The sequence below is a fragment of the Myodes glareolus genome, chromosome 10 (genome assembly GCF_982192425.1).
Source record: "Myodes glareolus chromosome 10, mMyoGla1.1, whole genome shotgun sequence".
Taxonomy (NCBI): Eukaryota; Metazoa; Chordata; class Mammalia; order Rodentia; family Cricetidae; genus Myodes; species Myodes glareolus.
In genome coordinates this window covers 1,600,613-1,622,816 of record NC_142035.1, presented here as the reverse complement: position 1 = coordinate 1,622,816, position 22,204 = coordinate 1,600,613, and the positions used below count along the sequence as shown (strand labels likewise).

At 50.4% G+C, this 22,204-nt stretch overlaps 1 protein-coding gene across 2 annotated transcripts; it reads right to left on the bottom strand.

Moving 5' to 3' along the window:
• Nucleotides 1–98: 98 nt before the first annotated feature.
• Nucleotides 99–22,204, bottom strand: Cables2 (Cdk5 and Abl enzyme substrate 2). 2 transcript variants are annotated; one of them, XM_048441291.2, is made up of 10 exons: nucleotides 21,834–22,204; nucleotides 6,090–6,161; nucleotides 5,896–5,988; nucleotides 4,734–4,811; nucleotides 3,742–3,850; nucleotides 3,131–3,296; nucleotides 2,715–2,818; nucleotides 2,269–2,375; nucleotides 1,874–2,078; nucleotides 99–1,776 (listed from the first exon to the last, which is right to left on the bottom strand). In XM_048441291.2, the coding sequence occupies exons 1-10, from the start codon at nucleotides 22,187–22,189 to the stop codon at nucleotides 1,636–1,638; spliced, it is 1,431 nt and encodes a 476-aa protein (XP_048297248.2). In that variant the 5' UTR covers nucleotides 22,190–22,204; the 3' UTR covers nucleotides 99–1,635. The 2 variants fall into 2 exon arrangements, with proteins under 2 accessions (XP_048297248.2, XP_085553023.1); XM_085696897.1 differs by having other exon boundaries at nucleotides 2,739–2,818.

Sequence of the window (22,204 nt, the reverse complement as noted above, 5' to 3'; positions counted from 1 at the left end):
AGTTGAGTCATACTACTTTTAACATGTGGGCAGAGCTGGTGTTTTTACCGCGACCTCAACGGGGGCAGCACACATCTGAAAGGAGACAAACTAAGGAGTTTGTTGCAAAACCAAATTTTAATTTAACAAAAACATTTTAACACCAATCAAAACCTACCTGACATACAATGACATTCATTTGTGCCTACTGTTGGGTGCTAAGGGTGCAGCACCAGGTCTGTGGCATTGGGTCACAGTCCAGCTGGACACCATGGATACAGCTCAGGATTCTGGGTTTGGCCTGCCATTTGGTTTAAGGATTGGGTCTGGATTGGCTTTGTTGCAGCAACTCTTAGCCCTACTGGGAGGTCAGGACTCCAGCAGACCCGCCTGGTAAATAATAAACCTTACTACATAAATATACAAGGTTAAGTTATGCTGTTTACCAGCTTTAATACATTAAACTCTACATCTAGAGGAAGCTGCCTGGGTATGTCCTCCAAGGGTAGCCTGTAAGTTGGAGCACTGTCTAGGAAGTTCGTTTTAAACAAAATGATGGGACTACCTTGAAGATGACTTTTTTTGTAGGGCCATTGTCTTGCGTCCAAGATGCTCTGTAGGGGTATGGTTTTGCTTGCATCAGCATTAAGTGTGCTCAAAGTAATGCTGCAATGTTCTCTCATGCTCGAGCTATTGATTCTGTGGTCCTGGGTGGTTAGACGGTGTCAGACCTGAGAGGCATGAGCATTGCTTGGGGAATGAGGCTGTGGAGCTGGGTAGCTGCTAGCAGGACTGGTGACCAGTCTGTACAAAGACCAATAGTCCTAGGAAAGCAAAGGGACAGTGGCACAGTGGATACACAGGCAAGTTGGCCAGGTCAGTGCCTTCCTGCCTGAGGGTCATGTATGGTTTCAGAGTTATGCAGCAGACTTTATAAGACCAGCTTCTTTTCCCCTGGAGATCAAATTCCAAACTATTACTTTTCTCAATCACAGTATTGCTTAGGAAAGTCAAGAGCCTCAAGTTTACAGTTGTCTTAAAATGTCCAATGCTGCAGGGGAGTTTCTGGCAGGAGGCGTGGTGGTGTCAGCCAAGCCCTGTACATGTGTGATGGCACAGGGTTTCACAGTGACAGATGCTTTGACAAGGACCAGAGTGAGTAAGCAGAATCAGAATGGGTCAAGGTATCTGCCCTCCCCTCTACCTTGATAGTGAGAGAGCTCTGTTTGGATGGAGGCAGGGTACCAGGGGTCAGCATCAGTCTGCAGAGCCATTTCCAGGTAAGCCTGGCTAGCAACCCCAGCATGTTCAGCTCTGAACACCTAGGTCGCCACAGGAATGGTCTCACAGCTGTGAAGGAATTCAGAGACAAGGCTGGACCTCAGGATTCACCACACATTTTAAATCAGGCAGGTCTCGGGCACATGAAAAGCAAGCTAAGCTCCACGCCATTTGTCCAGGAAAATGCTCAGAAGTGCCTTGAGGTGTGGTGCACTTAGGAGTGAAAGCTGTGTCTCTTTCCAAGGGAAGCAAGTCACCTTGGGCTGTGAGGGGCAGGTGCAGTATTGGAGGGACAGGACACTGGTTGTCTCAGTGTTCCAGCCAAGTTACATGCCTTCCTACCGAGCAGGCTTCCTGTGGGTGCACTGTTCTGGGCTAGAACTGCTGGGTGAGGCGTCTGTAGTGAGGTAACACTTGGTTCTCAGGGAGGTACAGGGCCAGTTCCAGAGCTACAAGCACCGTGAACTCAAATCCAATGAGATCTCTCCTGTTGAACCGGAATCTTTCCTCCAGCTTCTGTAGTGAAGGAAGCAGAGGGTCAGTGGGTTAGCCCCATCTGTGGTCAGTGCCTGGCACCAGGGTGCTTGTGCTGCCTGCACACCTCTGCACTCACGTCAATAAGCTGCTTCACTTCGCTCTTGCGGAGGTCACTGCTGATCTTGGCAGCCAGCAGAACACAGGCGCCAGCACACAGTTTGCGGTTCTGTTTGTTGAGCTTGCCCTGTAGTACAAGCTTCTCAAAGTACACGTAGGCCATGGACACGGTCACGGGCTCCAAGCTGCACTCTTCAGACAGGTTCCGCATCTCCCGTTTTAAACTGTGGGTGGGATGGGAGCCATGTCCCTGGGGCAAATCTATGGTCATGAGGCTAGGACGAAGCAGCAGCCACCCATCCATGGCTACACCACATGTTGTGGGCTGTCAGGAAAGACACTATGTTCTCCAAGGAGAAAGCCCAGGGCCAGGTTATGTGGCTGGGCAGGGGCATCTGCCTGGCTCCTTCTTACCTCCTAATTTTGCTCAATGTCAGTTTGATATGAGGGAACTTCTCCCTGAAGGTCTCGTTCATGTCCTTTTTGAGGTCTGCAGGCTTCACATACTCTATAACCGTGGTCTATAACAGAAGCAGAGGTAGGTGGGTGCCTTGCGGCCTAGACATTTGAGTATGTGGGACTTCAGGGAGGTACCTGCATTTCTGAGGATAAAATGGCTCAGCTTGTCCTCTGTAGGTACAGGCCCAGGCATCCAGCACTGACCCCAGAAGACTGTCCAATATGGCTGACTATCCTGCTTTGGCACACTGTCCTTGTCTATGGCCCTGTCCCCCTACTTACTGGTGCTGGATAGGTACGAGGTGCCCTGTAATGGCTGTTCTGGGCGTCTGGTGTAGAGGGGTGCCCACGCAACAGTTTATTCTCTGAACTCTAAACAATGCTAGGGCTATGGAACTCACCATGTACGAAGCAAAGATAAGTACCCGCTTGTGCTTCCCACACGGCCACTGTGGGTCATCCAGGAGGTTGGGGTTGTATTCTACCGCATCTCCACCATCGTTTCCTGTGAGCAGAGGCAGCTACTGATACTCAGCATCCTGATCAGAACCCATGCTGCCCCTCTCCCCTCACACCCAAGGAAGAGGTGTCACGTTTAGACCAAGGGTCAGGGCTTGGGCACAAGAAGCGACATCTTGACAGCACCTCTCCCACACCGATGCATTCCTCTGCAGAGCCAGGGCCACACTATCTGGAGTCCTCTTCCTCTGAGAAGCCTCAGTGCGGGTGTGGCTTATGTTGCTGTCTGCCCCATCACCAACCCTAGCCCAGCCAGTGCAGCTGCCTTCCTGTGCCATGGTGAAGGCACCTAGACTACCTAGTTCTGTGCCAGCTGGTGTTGACTTGGTAGGCACAGGCTTGTGTCTTGAACCTGGTGGAGCCCGGGGGATGCTGGGCCGAGGTTGGGGCAGCAAGCCATGGCTGTCATTCTTGTGTGTAACCAGGGCATTAGTAGGGTACAGGAACTTTGCATAAGACACGACCTGGAAAAGTAACCACACTGGAGCTCAGTCCTGCTTCCCAGGCCAGAACATGCAACCAAGCTCTGCTTCCCTCCACCAGCAAGGAGCCTGGGGCCGTGCCGCTACCCACTGGAGCAGGTGTTCTGATGTCAGAATACCAGCTTCCATCTCTCATCTGGGGTCTACAACTGTGCAAGTCTCCCCATTTTGGAAGACTCTTGGCCTTGGCCTACTGGTCAAGAAGCAGGTCTAGGTGTGGAGAGTCTGGGAGAGACAGTTGGGTCACCTACAGCTGGCACAGGCCATGTATGGTGAACACTTGGGCCCTTTCTTGGGGTGGCATGGGCCAGCTAGGGATAGGTGTAAAAGGATGTGTGGCTTGTTCCCGATACCGTGTCTTAGATTAGTGTGTGAGGCACCTGTCTGCCTAACTCTGCTGGCCACTGGCTGGCCACAGGGCTCTTGCCTTTCCATCTGCTCCCAGTTCAACGCCTTCCAACTCAAAGACCATCTCGGAAGTAACAGAAACGCCGCCGGATGGGTGCCTCTGCTTCTGGCTGTCCACCCTCAGGTCACTGTAATGATCAGGAGAGGGGATCCATGTGGTAGCCTCATCTGCTCATCCACCCACACAGAAGAGCTCCTAGCACAGGAGCACAAGTAGATGGGCAGGACCTTGGAGGTGTGTGACGGTTTAAGCTGAAAGCAGTCTGTCTCACTCCTGCCCCAGGCGGAGGTCTAAGGAGCCCCTACTCTGGAACATCCCTGAACACTCACCTGTACTTAGGCTCAGGTCTGTTTCCCTGGGTGCGTCTAACCCTTTATCTGCAGCCACACAGTCTAGCAGCCAGCCTGGGATTCTGAGAACTGGCTGCCTCCCACTCTGGACAGGAGGCTTCTCTGTGCCTACTGTTGTTCTGTAGGGACACACACACACACTGCCCCGCCCGCCTACTGTTCTGTGGGGTCACACACACACACATCCCCGCCTGCCTACCGTTCTGTGGGGGGTCACACACACACACACACACACACACACCCGCCTGCCTACTGTTCTGTGGACACACAGACACGTCCCCACCCGCCTACTGTTGTTCTCTGGGGTCACACACACACACACACACACACACACACACACACACACACACTGTCCCGCCCCAGCACCTTCTACCTCTTTTCTGAATTACACTCAGGACACAACTGCCTAGGCTGGATACAAGGTTTTAGGAGCATATCTGAGAGAGGGACAGGAACATCTCAGCCAATCTACATATATGTTTCACCAGAACCTATGGCCCCTGGGAAATAAGAACCTGATATGCAAGTTCCTGGGCTGTGGTAGAAGATGGCGCGCTGACGTCTCATGAGTCTTAAGGACCCAGTGAGGGGCTGTGCTGATGCCCTGTGGGTGGGCTCAGCAGGACCAGGGCTCACCAGTGTACACAGTGTGGCTCTTACCTGATCCGCAGGCCCTCGCCATAGGGCAGGACTGAAAATGCTGCACACAGGGACCGCTTGGCACAGATGAGCACAATCCTGTGGGAGGCGCAGGTCAGAGCAGGTCAGCAGTTCTGTTCTGCCTACATCTGGGTGACGGGAAACTGCCAGAGCCAACGAGGGTACTGGGATTCAGAAAGCCAAGCCTGGCATCTTAGCACTTGGGCCTGATCCTCTAGAGTCACTCAGTAAGTAAGCAACTTCCTGTTCCCAGGCACAGTGCTGCTGGGTAGATCTCCCCTGACCCTGTAACCACAGGGCCACAAACTTCATGTTTCCTGGGAGCACAGGTCACCCATGAAAGGGCAGGCCTCATTTGTACAAAGACAGGGCACAGGAAGGTGAGGCCCAAGTTCATCAGCATCAAGCCTCAGTGGTCTAGACAAAGATCTGATGCTACCAGAGATCACCCAGATCTAATACAGAGCCCAGCCATCCAGGGGCCCAGGACCCGAGGCCCTGGGTGCTCAGGATCTGCAGGGAGCCACCTGGCCAGGCCCTGCAGGAACATTTCCTGGAGAGCCTCACCAGGGTGACCTATAGAGGGAAGGGGGGTTCCCAGAGTGGGTCAGCGTGAATGGCAGTGCAGTGCCAAGGGACAGACCTAAAGCGCTGCCCGTGTCCCACTGCAGACAGATGCAGCTGCCCAGGGCCCAGCCTAGTACTGTTCTGGGGAGTTCCCACATGTCCCCCAATATACTATTACCTCTTGTGTGTGTCCCCAGTGTGACTGCTTCCTCCTATGTGCTCCCAAGTATAACCAAGCCTTATCCTGTATATGTTCCCTCCTTCCAATATGATCACACCTTTTATCCCGGCACATCTTGGGTGGGACCCACTTTTGCCTTCCTAGTTCTCTTTTCCCAAAGACTCAAGCTCCGCTGGCGGCTCTCCCTGGGATTGCAGAGGAGTGGCTCGCTGGCCTGGCCATGCTAGCTAGTGTTCAGCTAACATAGAGGAACGTTAATGCCCAATTCTAAAGGCTCAGGAGACTGGCCATGGACGACGACGCAGGAGTCCATGAATGAAGGTGGTGCTGCTAACACAGGCAGGCCCGATCTCACATGGCTGGACCTGCAGGGTAGGAGCACTGTGGTCCCAGCCCAGGCCTGTGTGCTCTTACCTGCTGTTCTTCGTGTCATACTGTCTCATGTTCTTGATGAAGTGTGTTTTCTTCAGGCCTTTGTGTCTTGGTGACCCAGATGCATGCTTGGTTCTGTAAGGTAAAAAGCAGGTCGTTCTTGCCCTCCTTGTGGCCTCAGGGGTTAGAGGCAGTTGGAACTCTGGGCCTTGAAGTAGGGGCAGGTGGGGGTATACCTCTGTACTGAGGCACATCCCACTGCATCTTCCAGAAACTCGAGGGAGCAGCGCTGAGATGTGACTCGCCTCCTGTAGGGAAGACACCAGGACCTCAGAAGGGCCAGGACCTCAGACTCCATGACCTCAGAAGGACCAGGGTCACAGACTCCATGACCTCAGAAGGGCCAGAACCTCAGACTCCATGACCTCAGAAGGACCAGGGTCACAGACTCCATGACCTCAGAAGGGCCAGGACCTCAGACTCCATGACCTCAGAAGGACCAGGGTCACAGACTCCATGACCTCAGAAGGGCCAGGACCACAGACTCCATGACCTCAGAAGGGCCAGGACCTCAGACTCCATGACCTCAAGAAGGGTCAGGGCCACAGACTCCATGACCTCAGAAGGGCCAGGGCCAAACTCCAGGAAGTCACTGAACAGACTGAACTAGTGTGGAAATACTCAGGGCAGGGCTGTGGTCAAACTGGAAGGTTTCGAGAACCTGTGAACCAAGACTGCAGTACAGGGGGAGTCCTGTCCCTGCCACGAGGTTGCAACCTCCCCTATGTGGGAGCATCTGGTGCACAGTAGTTCAACAGGCTCCGTCTCTCAGAGGGCACAGAAGAGTGAACTCTTTGGGGTTGTTCTCATACCAGGAGCACAGTGTAAGTCCCTGTTTAGGCTGCTGGTGCTATTCAAGTCAGACACACAGAGAGAGACACACACCCTTCCCTCCAAGTAGCTGCTCTGGGGTCTAGAACAACCTTGTCCAAATCTGCAACTAAGAATTTCCTCCTGGACTTTGGGTTCTAGCTTCATGTTGCCCCTCAGGAAGGCCGGTTGGTAATGGTCACTAATGGAAGGTGATACCACTGCCCTGGGAACACTGATCCCTACGGGACAGGCTGGCTCCTGTGGTCTCCCCAGCTGAGGCAGCTTTCCAGCACTATGTGCCAGAACAGGGCTTCCGCAGGCTGAGGAATGAGACCCCAACAGACACACACCCTTATGCCAAGACCACGTGAGTAAGGTACTTAGTCCCAGGGTCTAATGACTATGGTCTTATAGGACTGTTGGGGGAAATTCTGCTTGTTGGTTCCTGGCCACCCAGTTAGCTTAGACTCGAAATAACCACACTGAAACTGTATTAATTAAATCACTGCTTGGCCCATTAGCTCTAGCTTCTTATTGGCTAACTCTTACATCCTAATTTAACCTATCTCCATTAATCTGTGCATTACCACGAGGTTGTGGCCTACCAGCAGTTTCAGCATTGTCTGTCTTCAGTGGCAGTACCATGGTTTCTCTGACTCTGCCCTTCCTTCTCCCAGCATTCAGTTTAGTTGCCTAACTAAGTTCTGCCCTGCTCCGCTATAGGCTCAAGATAGTTTCTTTATTAACCAATGGCATTCACGGCATAGAGAGGGGAATCCCACATCATAGGACACAATCAGTCAAAGTTACAGCAAAGCTACAAGGGTAGGCTTCTAGAGGCCAAGGTCACAGCGTGGGAAGGGAAGCTATGGTCTGTGGTTCTGAGGTGAAGCCTGCTCTGAGGCATCTGCCATTGGGAAGTCTGTGCCAGGACCCCAAGAGGACAGAGACATAAGGAACCTCAAGCTGAGGCGGGGGCTGGGCCAAACACCACAGCTCCCTGTCACAGCCTTTGGAGAATGAGGGATTTGTATCCAGACCCAAGGGGGCTGTATTTCCATCTTTATTTTCCTATTATCAGACAAGTGGTATGTGTTCATGAAGAGAACAGTAAGGAATAATTGGGGTGGTAGTATGGAGGATGACAGGTTTGAGGCCAACCTGGTCTATATGAAACCTTTTCTCTTTGTTTTGTTATTATCTGCTTGTTTTTTTCTTCGAGACAAGCTTTCTCTGTAGCTTTGGTGCCTGTCCTGGAACTAGCTCTTGTAGACCAGGCTGGCCTCGAACTCAGAGATCCACCTGCCTCTGCCTCCTGTGTGCTAGGATTAAAGGTGTGCACCATCACCGCCCAGCTATCTGTTTAATTTTAAAGATATGGTTTTGCCAGGCAGTGGTGGCACACGTCTTTAACCCCAGCACTTGGGAGACAGAGGCAGATGGTAGATCTCTGTGAGTTTGAGGTGAGCCTGGTCTACAAGAGCTAGTTCCAGGACAGCCAAGTACACAGAGAAACCCTGTCTCAAAAAAACAAAAACAAAACCCCCATATAAAGACAAGGTTTCATGTGGCCTAGACTGGCTACAAACTCAATAGGTAGTTAGTAATGACCTTGAACTCCTAATCCCCCAGCCTCTGCTGCTGCCTGTTGGGATTACAGAGAAAAGCAACTCCTTCAAAAGCCATTCACCTAAATGCCATAACCTCCTGTCAGATACCAGGATGATTGTCTGGGCATGGATCATTGTGACACAGGGTCACAAAGATGTTATGATTTGGTCACTTCTTGCCATAGCATCTATGGGCAAGTCCATGCATGTATGTGTATGCACACTGCATATGGTATGGAGGATCTTGAATCTGATGCATGGTAGGCAAGTTGCTCTCCCACTGAGCTGACTCCAGTTCCTGGCACCACCTATCTCACATGTCATGTGCCTGACTCATGTCACCATGGTGCAGGATGCCCAGGTCATTAAGGATTACTGATATTTGTCATATGTGTCAAATGCGCTAACAGAGTCTTGAATGTAGAAATATGGCCAAGGAATTCGCCAGGACACTTAGCTGAAGCTTCCCAACAGAAGCTGAGGATACACACATGAGCCATCCCCTCCTGCCTGACCTCAGCAACTGTCCAGGCATTTTGTGCCTGTGGGAAGCCCCCTTCACACCTAGCACTGTTGACTTAATAGTAAGCCCTTGCATAATATGTGTGGCCCTTTCGGGCAAGTTCAAAGCAGCCAAATGGCTCTCTAGGACACAAAGCTACCAAGGCACAGACAGTATTGCTTTTATCTCTTCCCAGTACCAGGGTCCGTGGGTGTGCATGCTCTGAATGCAGAATACTCTGAGAGTGCAGCGGTGATGTCAAGGACTCACACACGGTATGACTAAGAAGACCATCCACTCAGAGCAATGATGTGGGGAGGGTATCGCAGGCGATGCTGAGGATGGTAGTGGTAGAGATGCTGAGGGTGGTAGACTTGCAGCTTGGGATGGCAGTGGTACTGAGATATGGGAGTGTTACTGGGGGGGGGACGGTGTCAATGGTGGTGGCAGCTGAAGGCTGCAGCTGTACTAACTGCCGCTGTGCACAGCATGTCTGGTGTCTTGTACTAACTCTGCTGTGTTCACCATGTCTGGTGTCCTGTACTAACTCTGCTGTGTTCACCATGTCTGGTGTCCTGTACTAACTGCCGCTGTGCACACCATGTCTGGTATCCTTGTACTAACCGCTGCTGTGCACACCATGTCTGGTGTCCTTGTACTAACTGCTGCTATGCACACCATGTCTGGTGTCCTGTACTAACTGCTGCTGTGCACACACCATGTCTGGTGTCCTGTACTAACTGCTGCTGTGCGCACACCATGTCTGGTGTCCTGTACTAACTGCTGCTGTGCACACACCATGTCTGGTGTCCTGTACTAACTGCTGCTGTGCACACACCATGTCTGGTGTCCTGTACTAACTGCTGCTGTGCTCACCATGCCTGGTGTCCTTGTACTAACCGCTGCTGTGTACACACCATGTCTGTTGTCCTGTACTAACTGCTGCTATGCACACCATGTCTGGTGTCCTGTACTAACTGCTGCTGTGCACACACCATGTCTGGTGTCCTTGTACTAACTGCCGCTGTGCACACCATGTCTGGTGTCCTTGTACTAACCGCTGCTGTGTACACACCATGTCTAGTGTCCTGTACTAACTGCCGCTGTGCACACCATGTCTGGTGTCCTTGTACTAACCGCTGCTGTGCACATGTCTGGTGTCTTTGTACTAACCGCTGCTGTGTACACACCATGTCTGGTGTCCTGTACTAACTCTGCTGTGTACACCATGTCTGGTGTCCTGTACTAACTGCTGCTGTGCACACACCATGTCTGGTGTCCTTGTACTAACTGCTGCTATGCACACCATGTCTGGTGTCCTGTACTAACTGCTGCTGTGCACACCATGCCTGGTGTCCTTGTACTAACCGCTGCTGTGTACACACCATGTCTGTTGTCCTGTACTAACTGCTGCTATGCACACCATGTCTGGTACCCTGTACTAACTGCTGCTGTGCTCACCATGTCTGGTGTCCTGTACTAACTGCTGCTATGCTCACGATGTCTGGTGTCCTGTACTAACTGCTGCTATGCACACCATGTCTGGTACCCTGTACTAACTGCTGCTGTGCTCACCATGTCTGGTGTCCTGTACTAACTGCTGCTGTGCACACACCATGCCTGGTGTCCTGTACTAACTGCTGCTGTGCACACACCATGCCTGGTGTCCTGTACTAACTGCTGCTATGCACACCATGTCTGGTGTCCTGTACTAACTGCTGCTGTGCACACACCATGTCTGGTGTCCTGTACTAACTGCTGCTGTGCACACACCATGTCTGGTGTCCTGTACTAACTGCTGCTGTGCACACCATGTCTGGTGTCCTGTACTAACTGCTGCTGTGCTCACCATGCCTGGTGTCCTGTACTAACTGCTGTTGTGTACACCATGTCTGGTGTCCTGTACTAACTGCTGCTATGCACACCATGTCTGGTACCCTGTACTAACTGCTGCTGTGCTCACCATGTCTGGTGTCCTGTACTAACTGCTGCTATGCTCACGATGTCTGGTGTCCTGTACTAACTGCTGCTATGCACACCATGTCTGGTGTCCTGTACTAACTGCTGCTATGCACACCATGTCTGGTGTCCTGTACTAACTGCTGCTATGCTCACGATGTCTGGTGTCCTGTACTAACTGCTGCTGTGCACACACCATGCCTGGTGTCCTGTACTAACTGCTGCTATGCACACCATGTCTGGTGTCCTGTACTAACTGCTGCTGTGCACACACCATGTCTGGTGTCCTGTACTAACTGCTGCTGTGCACACACCATGTCTGGTGTCCTGTACTAACTGCTGCTGTGCACACACCATGTCTGGTGTCCTGTACTAACTGCTGCTGTGTACACCATGTCTGGTGTCCTGTACTAACTCTGCTGTGTACACCATGTCTGGTGTTCTGTACTAACTGCTGCTGTGCTCACCATGCCTGGTGTCCTGTACTAACTGCTGCTGTGTACACCATGTCTGGTGTCCTTGTACTAACTGCTGCTGTGCTCACCATGCCTGGTGTCCTGTACTAACTGCTGCTATGCACACCATGTCTGGTGTCCTGTACTAACTGCTGCTGTACTCACCATGTCTGGTGTCCTGTACTAACTGCTGCTATGCTCACGATGTCTGGTGTCCTGTACTAACTGCTGCTATGCACACCATGTCTGGTACCCTGTACTAACTGCTGCTGTGCTCACCATGTCTGGTGTCCTGTACTAACTGCTGCTATGCTCACGATGTCTGGTGTCCTTGTACTAACTGCTGCTGTGCTCACCATGTCTGGTGTCCTGTACTAACTGCTGCTATGTTCATGATGTCTGGTGTCCTGTACTAACTGCTGCTATGCACACCATGTCTGGTACCCTGTACTAACTGCTGCTGTGCACACCATGTCTGGTGTCCTGTACTAACTGCTGCTGTGCACACACCATGTCTGGTGTCCTGTACTAACTGCTGCTGTGCACACCATGTCTGGTGTCCTGTACTAACTGCTGCTGTGCACACCATGTCTGGTGTCCTGTACTAACTGCTGCTGTGCTCACCATGCCTGGTGTCCTGTACTAACTGCTGTTGTGTACACCATGTCTGGTGTCCTGTACTAACTGCTGCTATGCACACCATGTCTGGTGTCCTTGTACTAACTGCTGCTGTGTACACCATGTCTGGTGTCCTGTACTAACTGCTGCTGTGTACACCATGTCTGGTGTCCTGTACTAACTGCTGCTGTGTACACCATGTCTGGTGTCCTTGTACTAACTGCTGCTGTGTACACCATGCCTGGTGTCCTGTACTAACTGCTGCTGTGCACACACCATGTCTGGTGTCCTTGTACTAACTGCTGCTATGCTCACGATGTCTGGTGTCCTGTACTAACTGCCGCTGTGCACACCATGTCTGGTGTCCTGTACTAACTGCTGCTATGCACACCATGTCTGGTACCCTGTACTAACTGCTGCTGTGCTCACCATGTCTGGTGTCCTGTACTAACTGCTGCTATGCTCACGATGTCTGGTGTCCTGTACTAACTGCTGCTATGCACACCATGTCTGGTGTCCTGTACTAACTGCTGCTGTACTCACCATGTCTGGTGTCCTGTACTAACTGCTGCTATGCACACCATGTCTGGTGTCCTTGTACTAACTGCTGCTGTGTACACCATGTCTGGTGTCCTGTACTAACTGCTGCTGTGTACACCATGTCTGGTGTCCTGTACTAACTGCTGCTGTGTACACCATGTCTGGTGTCCTTGTACTAACTGCTGCTGTGTACACCATGCCTGGTGTCCTGTACTAACTGCTGCTGTGCACACACCATGTCTGGTGTCCTTGTACTAACTGCTGCTATGCTCACGATGTCTGGTGTCCTGTACTAACTGCCGCTGTGCACACCATGTCTGGTGTCCTGTACTAACTGCTGCTATGCACACCATGTCTGGTACCCTGTACTAACTGCTGCTGTGCTCACCATGTCTGGTGTCCTGTACTAACTGCTGCTATGCTCACGATGTCTGGTGTCCTGTACTAACTGCTGCTATGCACACCATGTCTGGTGTCCTGTACTAACTGCTGCTGTGCACACCATGTCTGGTGTCCTGTACTAACTGCTGCTGTGCTCACCATGTCTGGTGTCCATGTACTAACTGGTGCTATGCACACCATGTCTGGTGTCCTTGTCTTTTACCTTGTTCCAAATTCCCCTCATCTGATGGGCACAAAGTGGCTACTTCATAGTTGAGAAGCTTCCAGTGGAAGCCAGCGGCCAAAGGCATACAAAGACACAGAGATGAGGTGAGCCTGACATCCAACGCCGTCTAGGAACCTAGAGAGGAAAGCCCATGCTGGCACTGAGCCAGAGGTCCCGGGCAGGAATGTCAACAAGTGACTCAAGACCAGAACCTGTCTACAATTTCCTTCAGGGCTGTGGCTGTGAGGCTGCCTGTCCGTCCTTCCATGGCTACGGGTGGGGGCTCTTTCACAACACCGGCGGTTTCTCTGACTTGTGAGTGTATGTGATGCAATTAAGCCCAAGTTCCCTGATCAGTGAGTCCGCTACTGGATTTGGAAATCCAGCCATGATCACCTGATGTGCCAAAGGTCCAAGTACCCTGGTCAGTCAAATGTCCAAGGTACTTGCAGCTCAAAAACACCTACCTGTAAAGACAACAAAACCTGTGCATTAGGCATGGGGATGTGGAAAAGAAGCGTCATATGGGGAAACTGCTGCTACCACACAGGCTGAGCTTCAGCTTGTTACCAGAAACTCTAAGAGTAAGAGCTCCTCGGCACCTGCAGACCTGAGCATGCCCATAACAGGCCCTTCATCCTGGGATGCTGGGGGAATTAAGTCCCCTCTAACCCAGTGTGACTGGCATCCTTAAGATTAGGGCATAGACACACAGAGGGAGGACCATGTGATGACAAGGGAGGACAAAGTCTGTGAGGCCAAAGGCGAGGCCTCAGAGGGAGCCTGCCACACCTTCTTGGGCTCCTGGCTTCCAGAATGTGAGAAATAAAAGTCTGTTGCTTGAAAGAAACCCTGTCTTGAAAAACAAAAACAAAGCCTTGTTTGGGGCTCTCCCAGAGGACGCAGATTCAGTACCTGTAACTCCAGTCTAAGGGACACAACACTCTGTTCTGACCTCTGTGGGTACAAGCGCACATACGGTAAGCAGACATGCAGGTAAAACACCTACCCACACACACTTTATCAGCCTCCTGTCTGTGAGGGCTTTGGAAGGTCATCTGTGCAGAAAGTTGCTCCAAGGCTGCTGTGCAGGAGCCGTGCATTTACTGCACACAAGTCCTTGATCATGCAAGACATTCTGGCAACAGCCATTTACTAAGCATGAATGGTGGAGAGCTGTATCTGGTGAACCCCAGACCCATTCTGCAGCATGATTAACTGAGGTCTCCTTCTAGCAGGACAGCTGGTTTACATGAGATGTGGCATGTAGCACGACTAATAAAAACTCAGAGAGAGAAACTGGGGTTCAATCTTAAGATCCGAAGAGTAAAGCAGCCAGTCACTGACCGGCTCTTACCTCGGCCTCAGTCCAAAATGGCAATCCTGCCTCCAGGGATCTCAAACGGAGACTGAGAGCTGTCTCCTCCTGTTTTATTAATTCTCTCTAAGACTGGGATTAAAGGCATGCACCGCCCAGTTTCTATGGGAACTAGTGTGGCTACTCGGATTAACAGTGTGTGCCACCACTGCCTGGTCTGTAAGGCTGACCAGTGGGACTGTTTTACTCTCTGATCTTTGGGCAAGCTTTATTTATTAAAATACAAATGAAATATCACTATAGAGGCATGGTCAGATACCTGCCTGTCAGGTAGAACCAGGCAGATCCCCAAATCATGCCCTTCTCTGTGCTTGTCTCAGAAGCAGGAGACACAGCCACTACCTCACACCAGAACTTCAGAGGCTGTGACACTCACACTCAAGTATTGGTGGCACAGAGAAGCCATTGCCCAAGGTCACACAAATAGTATGATTCAGTCCAGGTTCTGGTAGGCCCCAAGACTGTCACAGTGATCCAAGTCCGTAGTTCTCCCTTCTTACTTACATAATCACCTGCATCCATTAAATGACAAAAGCCACCAGGAGACTGCAGAAAACCAATCAGAATGAAAGCAGAAGTGCATTGAGCAAAGCACTTAGTGCCACCTCCGGGGGACCCTGCAGCTCCCAGTCCAGGGAGGCTCTGGAGGAGGGTGAGCAGGTGAGTGTGGTCAGAGAGAAAGGTGAGGGGCCCACAACAGGAGGGATTAGGCCTGGCCAGAATTTCAGGCTCAGACAACCTTACTGGCTAGGAAGGTGCCATAAGAGTGCTTACAGTGTGCCGCGTGTTTGGGGGACAGATCTGCCTAGAGAGGACTAGCCAAGGGCTGGATGCACAGGTCCAGAGCAGAGAAAAGTAGCTAGCCTGAGGTGAAGCAGAATGCAGAACCTGAGGGAGCAATCTGTGTTCTGAGGCCCTTAGGGACACCTACCTGGTGTGGCATTCCCTGAGGTAATTATCCAGACAGGGCCAGCTGGCTGATGGTGGCCCTGGGATCTCATTTGCAAGTCTGCAGAGGCAGGTGAGGGAGAGCTGCGGGAGATCTGTCCTCAGCTGCCTAGCTTGCTCTTCTTGCCACTTTCTGGTCTCTCTAGGAATGGCGTGCTCCCTCAGAAGCTTGTGAAATGTTCCCAGTTGGTCCAACATCTTGCTCCCTGTGGCTTTATCCTCCCTCATAAGAATATTATTTGTAAATCCTATCCTCTGAACTGAATAGGGAGGCACTATGTTTACTTAGTTTCAGGTAGGGAAACTGAGGAACAGAGCCATTCAACTTATCTGCAATAAACAGCTGGCAAGAGCGGAGTAGAGGCCCATGTCCACAGCTCGCTACTCTGAGGTGGGCCAGCTTCTCCTAGGGAGGAACCTGTGCTCAACGAACATGACAGGATCACACCCCACAGTGCGCCCTGAACTGACCCCACTGGGAGTAACAGTTGTGCTGGTCAGCAGAAGGGCACTGTGGGATGTCTGTGTATACGACACTCAGACATGACTCTCTATGTAACAAAAGGTGTCTTGGTCAGGAGATGGCCGCGGAGGGTGTAAGAAAACCTAGGGGCTCTTCTGTGGAGTAAATGGTGGCCATGTATGGCATATGTCCACAAACATACATGGGGAGCCACACACGTAGTTTCCACGTACTGTTCACATACACCTGGTACCTCAACTTGAAAACAGCTAAAAGCAGACAAACAAAAACCCTGAAGAACAACCTGGAGTTCCTGCTGCCTCAGCTGACACTGCCCAGACAACTGATTAAGTCCAAGTGTGGCAGACCCAAGCCCAGCGCCTCATTTTGAGGCTGTATGCATGGCTCTCAGAGGTGGTGTGCATGCCTCTGCCATGTTGGACTGGTCCTAGCTATGCCTATGTAGCATTTAAAAAAAAATGCTCCTGGTCAGAAAATGATTTCAGATATGCATTAAAGACAGATTCAGATAGAAATAAATCTCTGAATGGATCACAGTGTGTTTAAAAAAATGCATGTAGGCTTGAGAGAGAGAAGAATAAGAGTACAGATAGTTATAAAAAGTAAAAAATAGTTTTAAAAAATAAAACAAAGTCTTTAAAGAGATAGAGTACAGACAGTCATATATTAAAGGAGTAAAGAAAAATAAGCCACATAAAGATGGAACATACACAGAGAGTCTGGACTATGTATATTATTGTGTTTTCTTTAAAGTTTTTGACTGTGAATGAGCTAAGTACTGAGGGGCATTTCATTATATGGGCTGCTAAGCTCAACCAATATATATATATATTTTAAAGGTATCTTGACTTTAAAATTTGGGTCTAAGTGGTGTGGGAGAATTATCTGTATTCTGTCAATCATGTATTTTAATAAAATAATAAAAAAACGCTGATTGGCCAGGCAGGAAGTATAGGCGGGAAAACCAGACAGGAAGTAGAGGTGATGCAATGAGAACAGGAGAATTCTGGAAAGCAGGAAGCTTCCTCTGCCATTCCTGCGCAGACCACTGAAGAGGCAGCATGTAACTTGCCCAGCTGAGAAAGGTACTGAGCCGTGTGGCTAACGTAGATAAGGATAATGGGGTAACAAGTTATAAGAGCTAATAAGTAGCCTGACGTAATGGGCCAATCAGTTTATAATCTTATGGAATCCTCTGTGTGATTTTCTTTGGGATATGCCGGCTGTGGGGTACCGGGTGGGACAGAAACCCCAACAAGCCGGCCCTACATGTTACATCTAAGGATATGTTGCTTTGAAAAAGAGGTTCTGCTTTTGTTTCCACAGAGAATAAAAAGCTGTGGATTCCTTACCAGCTAATATGGTTTGATCAACAAGACCCACTAACGCAATGGCCAGATAGTCCAACATCCATGACAGCTTCAGAACTGCTGGCTGAGATGGACCTACCACACAGCATACCCCATGAAAGACTTGATTAACAGTGTCTCCAATCAGCAGGAAGTAATCTATAGAGAACAATGCCCAAATTCCCTAAACGATTGTTTATAAATGTTTGTTTACATTTAAAAGGGGATATGCTATAGAGATGAATATTTTGCATTGGTATGGGCTTTGTTTATTGATACGTATTTAAGGTCAATTTTGTTATATGCATATTTCTGATCTTAAGGTGTTGTGTTTGTGTAGCTCATCTAAAAATATAATGTATAATTAAGAAATACAGGTTTATAGATAGTCATCTCTAATAGTCAAACTTGGAGTCATGTTAGTTAGGTTTTCTAGATGTTCAGAGATATATTTCAGATGGGTGTGTATTCTTCAAACCTTTCAAAGACTAACAGAACATGTCATTCAAAATGTTTTAAGAACTTAGTACTTTTCATGACAATGAGACTCATCTTATCTTGGCAGCACCAATCTACTTCAAGAGAAGATGGGCATCTAAAAGACTCCTTATGGAGTTTGTTAGTCATTTGGGTAAGAAACTGTTCTTGCCTGGACTGCTGGATATTATGCTGCATAAACTGGACAGGCAGGACCCACAGAAAAATGACTGCTGAATTTGACTAAAGGTGAAACAGTCTGCTGGACATTCTGCAGGACACAGAAGAAACTGACTGACAAACGGCCAATATTGGTGGAACTGTCTTTGAAATTTCCTGCCTCATGGAAAAGTCTGCTGGATACTGTGGGCCTGTAGGCTGAAGATGGATGCTCCAATGATACAGAAGAACTCTAGGTGACTAGCCAGGCAGCGAGATGTCTCTGTAACTCTAGAATTTTGGAAGTTGCTTACAATGTACTTCCTGTTAACTTAGGTAACATTATATCCTTCTGGGGTCTTTGAAGAGCTGAAGAAAGAAAGATAGTTATAGTTTTCCTTAGTTATGATAAAAGATAAATTAGATATAAAATTTTATACTCACAAAGATAGGATAGATGATAGGGTATTTTCCTTAATGTGTCAAATGTAAATAAACTAAATATTGTAACTATAATTCTTGTTTGATACCTGTTTTGTTATATATATTTTACAATGTTAAAGTTAAAATCTTCCTTTTCATTTAGACAGAAATGGGGAGGTGACGTGGGATTCCCCTCTGTATGCTGTGAATATGTTTTATTGGTTAATAAAGAATCTGCTTTGGGCTTATAGCAGGGCAGAATAAAGCCAGGTGGGAAATCCGAAGAGAGAGAGAAAGTACTCAGGGTCAAAGAGATACCAGGTAGCTGCTGAAGGAGACAGATGCCGAACTTTACCTGGTAAGCCACAGCCTTGTGATGATAAGCTGATTAGCAGAAATGGGTTAATTAAAAATGTTAGTTAATAAGAAGCCTAAGCTAATAGGCCAAACAGTGTTTTTTTTTAAAATTTTTTTTATGATTTATTTATCTTTATTTTATGTGCATTGGTGTGAAGGTGTCAGATCCCCTCAGACAGTTGTGAGCTGCCATGTGGGTACTGGGAATTGAACCCAGGTCCTCTGGAAGAGCAGTCAGTGTTCTTAACCGCTGAGCCATTTCTCCAGCCCCCCAAACAGTGTTTTAACTGATATAGTTTCTGTGTGATTATTTCGAGTCTGGGCGACTGGAAATGAATGAGCAGCCTCTGTCTACAAAAAAAAAAAAAAAAAAAAAAAAATCAACAAAACAAACCCCATGGTCTCCTGATGAATCTCATTTAGTCTTAGGGAAAGCAAAGGTGCCTGGTTCATGTAGGGGCCTGTAGTCCAGCAGCTACACAGAGAAAGTAGGGCCTCAGGGTGGAGCAGGCACCTGTCCTAGAGAACTGAGTATTCCACTCCAGGGGTCGTCTGCTCCCCAGTGAGCAGATGCTGGGCACAGACTAAAGTGTGGATGCTAAGGGACTTGGGCTGGTTAGGGCTTGCCTAGACCCACTCTTCCAGAAAAAAGCAGAGAACAGCCTCCTGCCTCTAGGCTATGCCCAGCTCTCTTGATAGTGGGTGCACTAGTTTGCAATTTGCAAAGTCATTTGCGTGTGGGACTTTCTCTTCCCCCTCATTTCTGCAGCAGATACTATGCAGAGCTGTTGTGAGTTGAAGTGGTTCCTCAAAAAGATCCATCAAAGGCCTAGTCCTTGTCAGGGGCCTCAGCTAGAGACAGTCTAGGAAGGAACCAAAAGGAGGACAAAGAAAAGTGTGAGGATACACAGGAAGATGAGCTAGAACAACACAGCATGAGCTCAGGGCCTGGAGAAGACCTCCAATGACTGGTACCCAGGGCTAGGGGAAGAAAGTGCTGCTGTGGAGAGCTACCAGATTTGTGTCCTTTGTCACCATGGCTCTGAAGGTGCATGCACAGGCTTTCTAGGCAGAAGGCAGCAGTGGTGAGGGAGCTGGAATGCATGCTTCAAACCTGACCACAGATTCTAGAGATGACTCTACTCCCAGGCACATAGTGAAAAGAGACCATCAACAGTGCCAAGAGCCCCGTGCAGAAAACCAGGGGTGATTCTGTCACTAGCTAGAAACATTGTTGGGAGCCCCACGTTGTAACAAGTTGTCACTTTACCTAGTCCTTAGGATCATGGGACCTCAAGGAGCAAGAGCTTCTTCAGCCTATTGCAGACGGGGAGACTGAGTTTCTAAGAAATCCCTTAAGTGCTCAAGGTCACAGGGCTATTGGGTGGAGGAAAGCTGGTCTGCACTCCTGACACAGCCTTCAGGAACCCCAGGTAACAACAGATTAGGTGGAGAGATGGCTCAATGGTTAGGAGCACTGGCTGTTCTTCCCAAGAGTCCAGGTTCAGCTCCCAGCACCCACACGGCAGCTCACAACTGCCTGTAACTTCGGTTGCAGAGGACCTGACACTCTGCTTGCCCACAGAGTGGCATGCCCACAGAACAACAATGCACATAAAACAAAACATTCCAATCCATCAGGGAAACTTGGGAGCCAGTAGCCCAGTTTAACAGGCCAGTCACTGCTGTCTCTCCTAGCCACAGGATGGGAGTTGAGAGAGGGTAGACAGTCTTCTTCCTAAGGGCCTGGGCCCGTGAGAGGAAGGATAACAACTCTAGTCAAGAACTTAGAAGCAGAGCCCTAGAAGAAAAGATGTCTGCCACAGGCAGCTGCAGTTGTGGGCGGTAGCACAGTTATCAGAATGAACTGGAAAGCAGAACTAGGAGGCAGGAGATAGCTCACTGGAGGAGCTAGCACAGGGTGCCTCACCACACAAACTCCAGCCTGCTCTTACTCTGAGACAAACTGATCCTTGTTCCCAGTGAATCCTTCTGGGTCCTGTGGAGAAGCACGGCCTGGCCCCAACCTGCAGGCTAAGGTGGTGACCACAGAGAGTTCAGGCCCTTGTGGACACACAGACACGAGATACACGGTCAGATGTCAGAGAACTCTCCCCATCACAGACCTGGGAGGCACTTCATCACTGTGAGCCTACAGCTTACCCAGGCTAGATGGACCCAGGGCTTCCCACCACTGGGAACTACCTGGCAGGAGTCCTGCCCTATAGCAGTGGGACCTATAGAAAGGGACCATAATGGCCAGATTCAGTTCCTATTGTTACTCTTCAGGTGACGACTGAGAATGTAAGAGGGTGCTGAGGAGGAGGCTGAGACCTACATGGTAGCTGGTAACTGTGGACACTGGGAACTTATGGGGGGGAGGGGCAGTGATTAGGAATAAGAGCTGCCCTGGGTTAGTTAAACTGAGGAGCCCCTAGAAATGACGCAGGCAGAGAAGAAGTACAGAGTGCAATGTGACAGACAGGTCCTGTGTCCAGCGGGTGTGTGACGGCAAGGAGGAGGGTCTGGGCAGGTGTACAAGGCTCAGCACAGTTGAGAAAGTGTGGGCGAGACTCTTGTTCACAAGCTGAGGTGAACACACAGCACGTAAGAAGTGTCTGTGAGTCACAGTGCTTTGGGCACTGATAGAACAGACAGAATGGATATATCTGAAGTTAGCGAGGCTGAGGGGACCCCGAAATCCACGTTCAGGGGACTCTCAAGGTGAAGAACTGACCCCATATAGGGAGGGGACAGCTTTAATAGAACTAGTCCCTGTGTCTGGAGTCTGACAAGCTTCAGTTAACCCCAATTTTGTCGCCTGTATTCTGGACTGATGCTGCCAGATCATCGCAGTCAAGTCAAGGGCAGACGGGACTACAAGGCGCTCTGACTCTTGCAGGCTGGGGAGATGAGCCCTTTAAGTACTGGAATGATGGAGCCTAGGGCCTCTCCTGGGCTGGTGGGCTCAGGTCATCCTGGCCCTTATGTCCTGGGCTGACTAGTCCGGATCACCCAGACCTCTAAATGCTAGCTGATGGATCCCAGGTGATCACACTTGTGTGCTGGGTGAATGGATCCACTTCACCCCAATCATGTCCAGGTCCACCGAGCCCACAGGTCTACCACCCCGTCAGCTGTGGGGAAGGATTCAGCTACCACCACCTGTGCCTGGGGTCACACACCGGGCGCGCGCGTAGCATAGGCCTCTAGGCCACCCCGACCCGCCCAACCCGCTCACCTCTGGCGCTGCCCGTCCAGGCTGAGGCCGGCGGGCGCCGTCGTGGGGCTGAGTAGGCCCTGGGGCGCGGGCCTGGCTGGCAACCCCGGGAGGCCTCCGGGTGGAACGGGCGGAGGCGCGGGCAGCTCGCGGGCCTCGGTGGGCGGTGGTGGCGGCGGCGGGGGCTTCTCCCCGCCGGGACCCAGGCTCGGGGGCCGTCCGTCCAGGGAGATGTTGTTGAGGAAGAAGAGAGCAGCCTGGCGGCGCCGGGAGTCCCCGCGTCTCCGCTGCACGGACGGCGGGTTCCGGGCGGCCGGCGCGGGCCTGGCGGAGCCGGGGGCCGGACCCGGGGCTCCTCCCGCCGCGGCCGCGGCCATGCTCGAGTGCGCCGC

Coding starts and splice junctions, on each gene's coding strand:
- Cables2 (XM_048441291.2), bottom strand. CDS start 22,189: ATGGCCGCGGCCGCGGCGGGAGGAGCCCCGGGTCCGGCCCCCGGCTCC. Junction 6,162..21,833: donor CTGGACGGGCAGCGCCAGAG/GTGAGCGGGTTG, acceptor TCTTCCCTACAG/GAGGCGAGTCACATCTCAGC. Junction 3,297..3,741: donor AACTGGGAGCAGATGGAAAG/GCAAGAGCCCTG, acceptor TTACTTTTCCAG/GTCGTGTCTTATGCAAAGTT.